Genomic DNA, 13,539 nt, shown 5'->3' on the forward strand with positions numbered 1-13,539 from the left:
GGCTGGAGCAGTGTGAACAGGGCTTTTGGGGATGGCCTGGCGGCTACCTTTGTGCAGCAGGAGCCCCGAAGGCCTGAAGCCGGGTGTGCCGCCATCTGGTCTCCCAGCCACTCGTCCTGGCAGTGAGGGGCGGTGGGCGCTGGCCGGGGAAGTGTCCAGTCCATCAGGTGGGGGTTACAGCTGGAGGCACCTGTCCCTAGCAGCTGAAATGTTTGGAATTGGTGGCTGGGGGAGAGCCTAGGCAACCTGGGGGCCAGAACGGGCAGAGGTGGGTTTGGCAGAATCACAGTTGCTTTGACAGTGAGGTGTGAGTAGATGAGGGTGCCGCTGCAGGTCTGTGCATGCGCAGGTGTGGGAAGAAGACGTAGGGGCGAGAATTCAGTCTTGGATGAGTCAGGGCCCTTGAGGGCCACGTAGTGGGTGCACAGGTGGGGCCAAGGGGCATGGCTGGGCTGGAGAGAGGTAGGGTCATGGGAACTCACGTGCCCGCCCATGAGAGTGAATAGAGAGCTGCGAATGGGGGTGGTGGCCCTGAGCCGTCAGTTGGGGGTTGTTCGGGAGCATCATGGCTCCTGGAGATTGGTGTCCCTGGGTGGCAGCTGTGACGGTGGTGGCAAGTTCTCAGGGAGATGGGGGTGGCTCGAGGCAAGGTGTGGGCAATGGGGGGGTCCTAGGAGGTTGGGTGGACTCAGCACTGGGGACCTTGGCTGGGCAGAGAGCTTGGCCTGGTCAGCAGTTCAGGCCTGGGGCAGGGGTCAGAGGTTGGCTCTGGGCCCTCAGGACGGGCTGCAGGATCCTGCAGCGCACCACACTCAATCTGTGGGCGTGGACCCTGAGGCCCTTTTCCAAGTGGTGCTGTCTTCCACTCGTGCAGTGAGGGGTGGGAGGGTGGAGGACGCTGACCCCATCCTCCTGCTTTGAGCATCTGTGCTCATCAGCACACAGGGACATTTACCCTGCCTGAGGTTTAATGGCCTCTGCCTCACGTGGTCCCACTCAGAGGTGGAGCCTCCAAAGTCTGTGCAAATGAGGTGCTGGGCCTCCCCTTCCCCAGCCTGGGAGGGCAGGGGTGGGATGGTCTTCACAAGGGGGGCATCTGCCAGGAAGCTAGCTGGTTCCCCGGAGGCCCTGACCAGCAACTCTGGTCACACCCTGGTACTAAGGGTCAGCCAAAAGCAAGCGGGAGGGGGCTCTTCTTGTCCTGACACAGGTTCCTCAGTCTTCCACCACTGAGGACTGGGTGGGATGGAACTTGCCTTGGGCAGGAGAGTGAGTCTGGGTGTGTGGCAGGAAGCCTTTCAGATATTTGGAGGAAGAAAAAGGCCTTTTTTTTTTTTTTTTGGCAGTAGGCTACCAGGTCTGAGCAACTTCACTTTCATGCATTGGAGAAGGAAATGGCAACCCACTCCAGTGTTCTTGCCTGGAGAATCCCAGGGACGGGGGATCCTGGTGGGCTGCCGTCTATGGGGTCGCACAGAGTCGGACACGACTGAAGTGACTTAGCAGCAGCAGCAACCAGGTATGTTGTATTTGAAAAAGACATTGTGTACCTCAAATCAAGGGACACCAGGCTGGAGGAAGCCCACAGACACCCAGCTGCCAAGTGCCAAGACCACAGCTGGATTCCTTGCTTGGGTTTGGGCCAGGTCATGGTCAGCCATGGTGCATGCAGCCCCCACAGCATCAGCAGGAGAGACTGGGAGTGGGGTGGCCCCAACCTCGTGCCCACTGCAGGACCACAGGTGCCTGCTGCCTCCAGTCCAAGAGCTGGCTCTTCTCACGGAGCACTGTGGGCTTGGGGAATTGGCTGCCCATCTCCCTTCTGCCCCCATAGGCCTTGGCAAGCAAGGTGCTCCCATCCCTGGATGCCTCGGTGGCCTGTGACTGGACAGGTGGCATCCAGCGATCAGCACTGAGCAGGTGGAAGAGCTGTGAGCTGGCCAGGATGAAGCTCTTCTCTTTGGCATCTGGTGCCCAAAAGAGAGCTTCTGGCTGGATCTTGGAGGGCAGCAGTGGACCAGGAAGGCCAGCACCTGCTGTCCCCGTGCCCCAGGGGCCCGGAGCAGTGCCATCAGGCCCGACTCTGGGCGAGATCCAACTCTTAAGGCCACTAACCATGTGACTCTGGCCTGCAGTGGCCCGTGTGTACTCAGGTGTGGTGCTGGTCCTATGTGCGCCCACCCCGTAGGGCCCTCTGCTCAGAGAGAACTAGGCTGCTCCACCACTGTGCTCAGCAAACTGAACTTCTTTATTAAGTGCCAAGGTCCAGGCGGGCGCTGCCCCCTGCAGCCCCTCTGCCGAGGCCTGTGCGTGGTTTCCCGGGCCCCTGCAGGGCAGCAGCAGCCGGGCGCTCACTTCACGTGCTCGGCCGCGTGGGAGGAGCAGTAATACTTTTTGTGGGCGATGAAGGTGGACAGGCTGCTGAACCTGATGTTGCACAGGCGGCAGTACCTGTGGTTGCCGTTGGGCACAGGGGCCGGCGCTCCCTGGCTGGGGGTCTGCACACCCTTGTCCGAATACGAGGGGGGCGTCGGCACAGCCTCCGGGGACGCGGCTGGGGGCGGGCCGGGCCGGGGGCTGCTGGCAGGCGGCTCCTGCAGGTCCTGACCGTTGAGGCCATCGCGGGGAGCAGCGGGCGAGGGCGTCCGGGCCTCCGCGCCTGGACCAACTAAGGGCTTGCCCAGCAGCAGGCCGTGCGCCAAGCGGAAGTGCTCGATGAGGTCGCCGCGCACCACGCCGTTCGGGGGGCAGTAGGGGCAGACGACGGCGGGCGGGTCCTCGGGGGCCGCACGCAGGCGGCGCGGGGCGGCGGGGCACGAGAACTTTTTGTGCGCCAGGTAGGCCTCGAGGCTGTGGAAGCTCACGCGGCAAGCCGTGCACTCGTGGTAATCGGCCAGGGCCGCCAGGCCAGGCGCAGGGCCGGGGGCGGCTGCTGGAGCCTGGCGTCGCGGCTTCTTACTTAGGTCGATAGGGCCTTCGGCCGCTTCCTGGCCACTTCCGCCTCCACTTCCGCTTCCGGGCCGCGGCGATGCGGGCGGCGTGGGGGCAGGTCCGGGTGGTGTAGGGGCGGAGCCTGGCGCGGAGGGAGGGGCGGGCCCGGCCAGGGGCGGGGCAGGTCCGGCTAAGGGCGGGGCAGGCCCGGCCGCGTGCAACTCATAGAGCTTGCGGCGCCTGCGCGTGCGCACTGGCGGCGCCGAGGGCGCAGGTGTCCCGGCTGGTGCTGGGCGGCGCGGCGGCGGGTCGTGGCGGGAGGCGCAGTAGTAACGCTTGTGCACCGTGTAGGTCTCGTGGCGGCTGAAGCGGATGTTGCAGGCCTCGCACAGCGTCCGGCGGGGGTCGTCGTCCTCATCCGCCCCGCTGCCCGGGCTAGGGCTGCCCTCGCTGCCCCGGCCGCTCGCGTCAGCGTCTGCCTCGGGCGTGGCCGCGCTCCCCGCCTCGTCCTCGCGTGCCCCGGGACCCGGCGACGAGCGTGGCGCCTCGGCCTCCGAGGATGGCGGGGCAGGGGGCACGCGAGGCGGGGCGGGGGCCGCCTTGGGCCGGCGGGCTGGGGGCACGTCGTCGGGCGGCCGGCGGCCAGAGCAGTAGAGGCGCTTGTGCACGTAGAAGTTGTTCACGTTGTTGAAGGTGATGTCGCACTCGAAGCACGTGGCGCCCTTGGGGGCCCCGGCGAAGAGGCCTGTCGGCGCGCCCAACCCCGTACCCGCCTGCAGCCGGCTGTGCACCAGCTCGGACATCTTGGCCAGGATCTCGGAGGCCGGTGGCGCCGCGGGCAGGTGCGGCAGGAACAGTGCGCTGGGCCCTGGGCTGGAGCCGGGTGTGGGGCTGGAGAGCTCTGCTTTCACCCGCGCGGGGCCAGGGCTGGGTGGTGACGGCGTTCGTGAAGGGGCGAGAGGCCCTGGCTCTGCCTCGGGCTCCTCCGCTGCCTCCACCTTGATGCTCCTGGGAGCCGCTGGGGGATCGCCGCCGCCCCCGTTCTGGGGACCCCCTCTAGACTCTCCGTTGGTGGCTTCGGCCAGGGCCTTCCTGTCCACTCCTGGTGAGGGGGCGGGCGCCAGGCCTAGGTCGGCAGAGGCCAGGGGGCCATGCAGTGCCGTGTGCTGATGGAAGGCGGCCAGACTGTCTGTGGGGAGAGCCCAGAGGCCACCTGTCAGGGCTGGAGCAGGACCTGCCTGGGGCAGACCTGAAGTGGGGAGGGTGGGAAGGGGGAATGGGGCTGGGCAGACGTGGTACAGAACCCAGTCTGAAACCGCCACCCCTCTTTCTGGTTCCCAGGGGCTCACCTGTGGGGAGTTTGGCAGTGGGGTGGCCTGTCCCTGGTGAATAGATCTCAGCCTTAGAGCCCGGCTGGCAGACCATGTGGTTGGTCACCAGGTGGCTGTAGAGGATGTCCCTTGTGGTGGAGATGAAGCCGCAGCTGTGGCAGACTCCTGCAGGAGGGCCATGGAGTCAGGGCCCTGGGCAGCTGGGCCCTACCAACCCTAACCACGGCCTCCATCCCCACCCTGCTTACCGGTCAGCGTGTCTGTGTGCACCTTTAGATGCCGCTCACAGTTGGCCTTGGTGGTGAAGGCGGACAGGCAGATGAGACACACGAAGGGGCGCTCTCCTGGAACACAGGCCTGGTGAGAGAGCCTCACTGGCCAGAGACCCCTCGGCTCTGCCTCCCAGGACCCTGGGGCCCGTGGGAGGCAGCAGGGAATGGTAAAGAGGACCACCCAGGCACACCCGTGGCTGGCATGCAACCCCAGGACAGGCACGGTGAACCTGGGTGGGAGGACACTGTTGGGGGGTGGGGGTGGTGCTCACCACTATGGCTACGCATGTGGATCTCCAGGGAGCTAGCGCTGGGGCAGCTTTTGCGGCACTGGGGGAAGGGGCAGACCCGCTCGTTGGGGTAGGTCTCCTTGGGCTTCTCATCCGGGGTGGCCACGGCAGGGGAGCCGGCACCCTGGCGGCTGGCACAGTAGTAGAGGAGGTGGGCTTGCAGGTTCCGCTCGCTACGGTACCAGATGCCACAGTCTTTGCAGGGAAAGACGTCTTCTGAGGGGATGAGAAGGCAGGGGAGAGTTGGGCCAAGCCTGAGGGGGTGCCCCGGCAGCAGTGTGGCCACCTCCCACCCAGGGCAGGCATGGCCCTCTGCAACATGAGGGCTGTGCCGCAGGGTCCTCCAGCTCGGGGAGCGAGGCCTGTGACCTGGGCTGTGCCTTCTTAGGTGTCCCTTGGTGACGCTGCGTCCCCTTTCTGTGGATCTCCAGGATGCCATGGGGACACGTGGATGGGGTCCCCCAGGACAGCCCCGCACTGCTTTCCAACAGTGAGCCCCGGAAGGAGACGCTGGGGTCTTGTGGGTGCCCATGGAAGGAGTGTGGTCAGTGGGGATGACAGGACATGGGGGACAGCCTGGAGCCGGGTGCCCATGGAGGAGGAGGAGACAGGTGGGTGGGCATCCAGGTGCACGTGTCCCCAAGCGCTGGGGGCGGGTAGAGGCCAGGAGCTGCGGGGGACCAAGAGCGTCAGAGTCAAATACACCCCCCACCTGATGGCTCCGTGTGTTACTGGTCAGACTTTGCTGATTCACCACACTTAGCCGTGTGGGCTGCCTCTGTGTTTTTGGTTTATGGGAGTGTGGCCTGTGGGGGTGGACCTGCCAACTGGTGAGGGTTTCTCTGATGGGCGCTTCAGCAGCCCTCCGGTTCCCAGAGATCCTTCAGGAATGTCCTGTTGTTTCTGCCCTGCTCTGCGGCTGAACCCAGGGAGGGGGAGGCTTTGTTCTGTGTCCTGACCTTGATGTGGGGTGGAGGGGCCTGGGACCCCTTCTTGGGGTTTTAACTTGTGTGGGTTAGGATGTGCTCCTCGCCCTGCTGGTTGGCAGTTCTTCAGAGGTGGCGGCCTCCCCACCGCCCGTGGGTGCTGCCAAGCCTCCACCTTCTGCCTCCTCTAAACCAGCGGTCCCCAACCTGTTTGGCACCAGGGGCCAGCTTCATAGAAGACAATTTTTCCAGACGGGGGTGGAGTGGAGATGGTTTTGGGATAATTCAAATGCATTACATGTATTGTGCACTTTATTTCTACTGTTAACATCAGCTCCATCTCACATCATCAGGCATTAGATCCCAGAGGTTGGGGAGCCCTGCTCTAAGGAATTTAGTACCTGTCTGTGGGGTGAGGTCGTCCCCTCATGCCCAGTATCTGCAGTTTTTCTGGCCCCAACCTTCCCACTGTGTTACCACTGGTTTTCAAGTTCCCTTTTATTTGGGGGCCTCAGGGCAGCTCTGTTCTCTTACTAGCGGAGGCCTGGAGCTGGGATCCAGATCTCTAGGGCCAGCGGTGGGCTTTTGGTATCTGCAAGCTCAGTGCTGGGGGATGGGGGGCTAGCTGTGGCATGGGGAGGGGGTGGGAACCTTGGAGTCTCAGGTGAGCCCTAGCCCTGAAACAGCGAGGATGGTCACAGTCCCACTGACCCAAGGTGACCCGAGTCCTGGCTGGACGCAGCCCTGTGACCTGCACAGACACCTCGATATGGGCATTAGCTCCACTCCTGTCACAGGTGAGAAAACTGAGGCTCCCAGTGCTGGAGTCTCAGGAATTAAACTGGGTCTGATTGACTTTGGAGCTCAGGGTCTGAGGGCCTTTCTAGACCAGCAGCTGGAGACCCACTTGAGGCTGGGGTGGGGTTGGTGTAAACTCGATAGCGAGCCCACCATGGCCTCACAGATGAAACATCAAACTCAAGGGGAGGGAAACCGAGGCCCAGAGAGGCTGCCTCTGGGCTGGCTCGAGAGGAAGTCCTCCAGCACTGGGGCTCCTGGCAGGCTCCCCTTGAACAGAGGGGAGACAGGCCTTGCTAGGCAACGGATGCCATTTCCTGCCCTGGTGCAGTGGCCATCCTGGCCCCTTAGAGACCCTTCCATTCAGCCTCCCTCTTTCCTGAAACTTTGTTTAGATAAGACCCCTCTGTACTCACCGCTGCCCTGAGCCCCCTGCAGGACCCGTTCTCCCTGGAGCGGCGGCCTTGCCCTGTCCAGTACAGTCCTTCCACGAAGGCTCTGGGCACGGGCCTCCTGCCTGTGCTTGTCCCCCTCCCTTCTGGTGACACCTGCCTCACTTGGCTGCAACTGTTTGGGTCATGGTGTCCCTTCCAGTGCCCGCAGATCCTGTCTCTCCCTGGGGCCTCATCCCGCCCAGAGCTCCCCACTCTGACTACACCCTGAGTCTCAGCACGTGTCCACTTAGTGCCCAACAGGCTGCTGGCTGGGCCCCCCTCCTTGCCTGTGATGCCCTGGCCTTGCGCTGCTGCCTCCTCACCCAGCAGGCCTTTGGGCTCCCACACCTCTCCAGTCTGCCTCGGTCCCTCCACTGGCTGCAGGTCACCACCACATTTAACCTGCTTAAGAAGAAGGCTACTCTTCTCCACCTAACAGCCCTGCAGTTTTAGAACTACATTGGATCCCTGACTTAGCGACTGCACACACATTGCTGCCTGAAAGCCTTCTGCTGGGGTCATTTCTCAGAAGGGACCCCAGCCCTCACGTGGGACCACCCTCGGAGTCTTGCTCTGGCCAAGGTCTTGCTGGGCCGTCCGCCTGGCTGCCCTCCCTGGTCTGCGGGTCTCCCAGGCACCCGGACTGAGGCAGCCCTGGGCAGTGCCCACGTCACAGCTTTTCTCCCATCATGAACCTGCCCGTGGCCACCTGCCTTAGCCCTGGGAGTGGTGGTGGTTCCCTCAACACAGGCAGGTCCCTCCACTGCTTGGTCTGGCATGGACATCAAACAAGGATTTGAGGAATAAGCAAGTCCAGACCCTCTGCTGGTCGTGGGGAGGGTCCCTCTGCTCCAGCTGGTCTTACTGGTGCCTTTGTCCTAGAGGACACAGGTGTGTCCCTCGCAACTGGGAGGTAGGGGTGGGGCCAGCACATAGTGGGTGAGGGCAGGGCTGCTGCTAGGCCCCCAGGGTGGGCGCATCAGAGACCCCACCCCAGCCCCAGGAGGCTGCTCTGATTGCTGGCCAAGTAGGGGGCTGAAGAACCTGTGTGTGCCAGACACACCGGGTGAAAAGCCCCCTCACCCATGGGCTGCATCCTGGGGCTCCCCCCGATCCCCACTGCCAGGCCCCTGGAGCACATGCCCTCCTCTGGTCAGCTAACAGACCAGCAGACTGGTCCCTGCAGATCTTAAGCTGGGGACCCCTTGCAGTCTAGCGGGGGCCGGGTGGCAGTGGGTTACTCACTGTTGACGACCGCGGTTGCGAGGATGGATGCCATGCCAGCCTGCTGGGGCAGGAGCTGGATGTCGGGGTGGGAGGGGGCTGGGCTCTCAGGCTCCGCTGGCTCCTTCTTCACAGGGTGGCTGGGGTTGCTGGGGGGCTTGGCCACCAGGAGCACTTTCAGCTGTCCACCTGCAGGCACCGGCCTGGTGAGCCTGCACCAGAGGGCTTCATCTGCGGGGGAGGGCAGCTGTGACGTGGCAGCCCGCAGCTCCAGGCCACAACGGCCGTGCCTCTGCAAAGACCTCCCTCCACCGCCCCAATCTTATCCTCCTGAGCACCTCTGCGCGGCCCCATCTTAGACACCTGGGTTCCACAGCTGGGCATGGGGACCGGAGAGAAGCCACACCAGGTGGGCAGCTGTGGCCGGCTGGTTTCCATGGTGCCCCCTGCCTCCTTGGGGTTCCTGAGTGGTCCCCCAGGGTGTGCCTGCTCTTTTGGGCCTCCCTGCGCCAGCCTGTCTGAGTGGGAGGGCCCTTTTCCAGGAGAGAGGAGCCAAGCAGACTGGAGCAGCCCGGAGGGCTGGGTAGCCACTCACCAAGCCCTGGAAAGGCCTCACAGCTTGGCCGGCACGGCTGTTTCCACAGCAGCCTGCAGGGGGCAGCCGCGGCTAACAGGACTCAGTCCAGCTCAGAGGCTGCCAGGAGCCTGCCTTCCCTAAGAGGCAAGGCCCCAGGCCACCTTATGAGAGCATTCAGCACCCCAGGGACCCTTATCCTACCCGGGCAGATGGGCCCTGCTGACCAGGCAAGGCAGTGCTAACCAGGCCGTTTCCCAGTCAGGTGTCCAGGCCCCTAGCTGGTCACCTGCTGCCAACCCAGGCCCTCCAGTGCTCTCTGGGCCCTTAAGAGTACCCTCAAGCAGGGAGGAGGGGTGGGGGTCCTCTGGAGAGGAGTACATGTGGCCATGTTAGCCAGGTCCATGGGGTCACCACAGGCAGAGGGAAAGCTCAGGTCCCTGGGTGCTCCTGGGGACCCCACATGGGGAGGGGCTCGGGTGGGTGTTGGAGCAGCAGCCCAGCCTGGTCCCCTCTTGCCCCCAGGACACTTAATTCATTGCACTCAGGCGATGGTGAGGGGGACACCCCCAGAACATTCTACCGAAGTGGAGCCCCTGTCGGGGAAGGAGGTGGGTTTCCTGTGGTCAGCAGGCACATGGCCCTTCCAGGTGGCCACGCTGTGGTGGATGGCCCTTGCTCGGGTGTAGAACTTGTCATGAGTCCGTCCTCCCACCCACCCTGGGACCAGAGCCTCCATCTGTAATGGGAGGTCCCCCGCCTTGATGCCCAGATCGTCACACGCTGGGAAGGCTGGTCTGGGCAGACCAGGGCAGGCAGGACCAGGACACCAGGGGTGCCAAGGACCCAGCCTGCCCCCCTCCCTCGAGAACCACTCCTGGATGGCACAGGAGGGGCATGGTGCTTTCCTTGTCCTCACAAGACAGAGGCCCCACATGGACCTGCTGGCCCTTGCCAGACCCGGCAGCCCACCAGGCCTGGTTCCTCTGCTGCCCTGGTGGTCTCCCAGAGGTCCTGAGGGCAGTCCTGGCCTCACTGGGGGGGCTGCTCCCCCATGCCCGGGCAGATGTCTGTCCAGTCCCAGACTGACATTGATCGGGGCATGGCAGCAGTGGCCCAGGCAGGCTGGTTTGCCTTTAAGGGCTGCCCCAGGAAAAGCATGACCCCCCCTCCTCCGGAAGCCGTGAGGGAAGCACCAGGATACCAACCCTTCCGGTAGATCTCCGCGTTGGCCTCAGCCTCGGCCAGGGGCTGGGGCAGTGTCCTCAGCCAGCAGGCCTCGTCCTCCAGCAGCAGGGTCAGGGCCGGGCTCTGGGGGCAGGAAGAGGGGTCAGCAAGCACTCAGTCATGCTCCCGGACACAGCAGAAAAAGAGGTAGACCAGGAGCGTTCTTCAGGGACCACGTGGGCAGAAGCCTGAGAGTTCACCCCATGGGTGTGCCGAGCACCGTGCTGGCAACAGGCACACTGCAGGGAGCCAGCGCCTTCCACAGGTCAGGCGCTGGGTTCACTGAGGAGCTGAGGCCCAGAGAGGTCGAGCAGCTCACCCAAGGTTGCACAGACAGACCGCCATTCGCTCCAGCCGCCCCCTCCCGAGTGGGCTGCTACCCCAGGCGCAGGCTGCTGGCGCGAGTGAGCAGGGGACTGGCCTGGAAGAGATGGCATCATCCCAGCCCTGGGGCACGCCGGTGCACCTCTGTCCAGTCCATTCTGGGGCTGGTAGGTGGCGGACATGTGAGGAACCTCTGCCTGGGCCCAGCAGCCCCACAAGGTCCCCGGGCAGCAAGACGTCCCCCTGCCTTGCTGGCTGAGCACCCAACCTCCCCGCGGCTCCCAGAGCATGGTCAGCCCCTTGCCCCCACCTTGCTGGTTGCACCCTCCTCCCACCTCACAGGTGAGGGAAGGGAAGGGAGGCAGCTCACTCCCCCAGTGGCCTGGGCTGAGAGTCCGGCCTTTGAAGCGCCCAGCGGGGAGCAATGCAGTACAGACCTCGCCCTGCTTGGCCCCAGGAGGTTGGAGTGACCACTGCCGCCCGTCAGGCTGCAGCCCCAGGGCTGGGTGGGTTCTGGACTGCTCCTCTCCAGTGGGACGGCCAAGCTCAGCCCCTGGGCGCCGTGTGCAAACTGTTGAGCTAACTGTAAGACCGTGTTACCTGCTGCCCCCTGGACGGGGACGTTTGTGCACCCTGAGGCACCTGTGGCAGTTGGCCAGGATGCTATGTGGTGGGATGTCTGGGGCAAGTAGCACTTGGAGGGGTCCTCTGATGGGTTGTGGGCACCAGCATGCCTGGTCCTAGCCCATGGCTTTATTAGGCTTTGCCTGCAGGGACCACATGGGCTCCAGAGCTGGGTACCAGGGTGCAGTCCAGACTCCCTGACTGGGAGACTTGGGAGGGCACTGGCCCTCAATGCACAGCGGCCTCACCGCACTCCTCTGCGCCTTGCCCTCATCCTGTGTTGGGCTTAGGCAGCCCGGCCAGTGGACTAGCTGCAACGCTCAGTCGTGGAACAGTCGAGTGGAGAATAGTCGGCCAGTGGGTCACAGGAGTGGAGCTGGCCAGCGCCATGCCCACCCTGCCTGGGCCCCAGCATCTCTGCAGATGGCGATGCCTGGAGCCTGCATGCCCCATCGACCGACCTTGTGCTGCGCCTGCTCTTGGGGTGGGTCACGTCCCTCTCTGTGACTTGGTTTCCCCTGGGGTACCGGGTAGTCACCGTCGGTGTGGAGCCCCCCTCACTTTGGACAACGCCTGCCTGGCAAGTGAAGAACAGGAGCAGGGCCATCCTTGCTCATCCATTCCCTCTGGCTGGCAGGACACAGTGGGCAGGGGCTGTGCCTCTGGGCCCAGGAGGCCACCAGGCCGTCAACCACCAGATATCAGCTGGAGGCAACGGGTGCCACCAAGGAGCTGGCTTTTGAGGGCCAGCCGCAGAGCCAGGGGTCTCCCCACTGGGAGGTTTTTGCCGCCCATAGCTGGGGACAGGCTGGGGCCAAAGCGGAGCGGGCGCAGCAGCGAGTGGCCAGCGGCTCCCACATCCCGGCTGGCCCGACCTGGGCTGGCAGCTCGCAGAGGCGGGGGCCTCTCCGAGTCTCTAATGAATATTAATGAGTGGAGGAGGGAGAAAAAAATTAATCTGCCTGATCCTCTGATGGGTGCTGCGGTAACGATATGAAATCTAATTATTCGTCCCAATATTTCTAAACCCTCAAACTGAGACTGACAGCCTCCCGGTCGGTTTAGTGCTTATCACTCCCGGGAGCGGCGTGTTTGCGGCATGATAAAAGCACAGCCCTGCTGACGCTGCAGAACCCCCGATTCTCCACGTCCGTCCACGCGGAGGGCAGGAGGCAGCGCCATGTTCCTGGGGGCTCTGTGTCTCCTGCCAGGAGCGGCCCCTTGCCTGGTGGCTGCCCTGGACTGGCTGGGCGCCCATGAGGGTGGGCGAGGGGTAGGGGACATGGGGACCCCATGCCTGAATCCCAAGAGGGAGAGGGGCCAGGAGATCCAGGGTTAGAACCCTTCCCTCTCATTCCCTTGGCCCTTAATACTCTGTGGGAGCCTGGCCCCCACTTACATGGGCAAGGCTGAGCCCATTACCCCTGGCCTGCCCTCCTGCGCTTGGACCCTAGGGGTGCAGGCACCAGCACCCCGCCACAGTTCCAGGGAAGGGAGCATGCCTCTACCCACCCTGTCCCGGGAGCTGCAGCCTGCCCCTGACCCAGCCCTGGGCGGTGAGGACAGATTTCAGTCTCTGCCCTCCCTGCTGTGAAGGGCCGGACATGGTTCGAGCTGCCCTATTCTATCTTTTCTTCTCCCCTCTGCCCCCACCCTAATTCCAGGCAGCCTTGGGACAGAGCCCTTTTCTCTGGTGGTTGAAGGTCCTGTGGGCAGCATGGTGTGAGCCTGGCCCTTCTGCCAAAACTATCAGAGACTGGCTGCCTCCCCTCCCTGGGCTCCCCCAGGCTCACTGCTGGGTTTGGGTCTAGCTCGCTCTGGACAGGCTAGGTCCAGAGCGAGCAAGAAGCTTGGTTTTCCACCCTGCCTTAGCTGTGGGGGTTGCTTGGTCCCTTCGTGACTAGGCCTCCCCACCCAGCCCAGGGATAGCGGGCGGCTCCTTTAAATTCTCTGGGTGCATCTGAGAACCCTCCTTGTTCCCCCAACAAAGAGGTCAGTGTCTGGGTTCTGTGCCCACTGATAACCATCAGAAACCCTATCTCTACCGCATCCGCTGTGACAGCCATATCTCAGGCTGTTCCCAAACCTGCCTTGCGTCCGTGAAGCAGTGTCCAGGGGCGGCGGGGTCCTGGCTCAGGGAGCCAGACGGCCCGCGGAAGGCCTCCCAGGGCACTGCGGGTAGGCTCACGGGAGGTGAGGGGAGCAGGCTGTGGTGGGCTCTGATCAGGCTGCACCCCTGTCTTGTCAGTCTGTCCCACTCACCATTGCCAGAGGCATCCCCACCCATGGGGCAGCTCAGGTGTGTCAGGCGAGAGAAGCCCAAGGGACCCACCGTGTGCCATGCCCAGGCTGGGCATCTTTCCTTAGGGATCATTCCCTATGGCAACCGCAGGAAGAGGGGCCTCACCAGGAGGGCCGTGGTCCTGTGCGCTGCAGCACCCCACCCTCTGGCCAGGGCTCGTCCTGCTGAAAGTTTGGCTCTGCCCGGCCATGACCACTGATGACAACCTTTGGGGGAGGTCCTGTGGGGAGAGCCGCTCAGGGCCTGTGGTGCCCGAAGGCCCAGCCCCATCTGCGTGGAGCC

At 63.8% G+C, this 13,539-nt stretch overlaps 1 protein-coding gene across 2 annotated transcripts in view; it reads right to left on the reverse strand.

Moving 5' to 3' along the window:
* Positions 1-2,225: 2,225 nt before the first annotated feature.
* ZFPM1 (zinc finger protein, FOG family member 1) overlaps positions 2,226-13,539 on the reverse strand; it is a 61,906-nt gene continuing 50,592 nt past the window's right edge. Inside the window, exons 5-10 of one of the 2 annotated variants that reach the window (XM_070388570.1) lie at positions 9,989-10,091; positions 8,228-8,437; positions 4,807-5,037; positions 4,511-4,606; positions 4,281-4,427; positions 2,226-4,120 (exon numbers count right to left, since the gene is read on the reverse strand). In XM_070388570.1, the coding sequence (XP_070244671.1) occupies positions 2,352-4,120; positions 4,281-4,427; positions 4,511-4,606; positions 4,807-5,037; positions 8,228-8,437; positions 9,989-10,091 (2,556 nt within the window). In that variant the 3' untranslated portion in view covers positions 2,226-2,351. Of the gene's footprint in view, positions 4,121-4,280; positions 4,428-4,510; positions 4,607-4,806; positions 5,041-8,227; positions 8,438-9,988; positions 10,092-13,539 lie in introns of both variants that reach the window. The other variant, XM_070388569.1, reaches the window with a different exon arrangement.

This window comes from Bos mutus, chromosome 18 (assembly GCF_027580195.1).
Source record: "Bos mutus isolate GX-2022 chromosome 18, NWIPB_WYAK_1.1, whole genome shotgun sequence".
NCBI classification, from domain to species: domain Eukaryota; kingdom Metazoa; phylum Chordata; class Mammalia; order Artiodactyla; family Bovidae; genus Bos; species Bos mutus.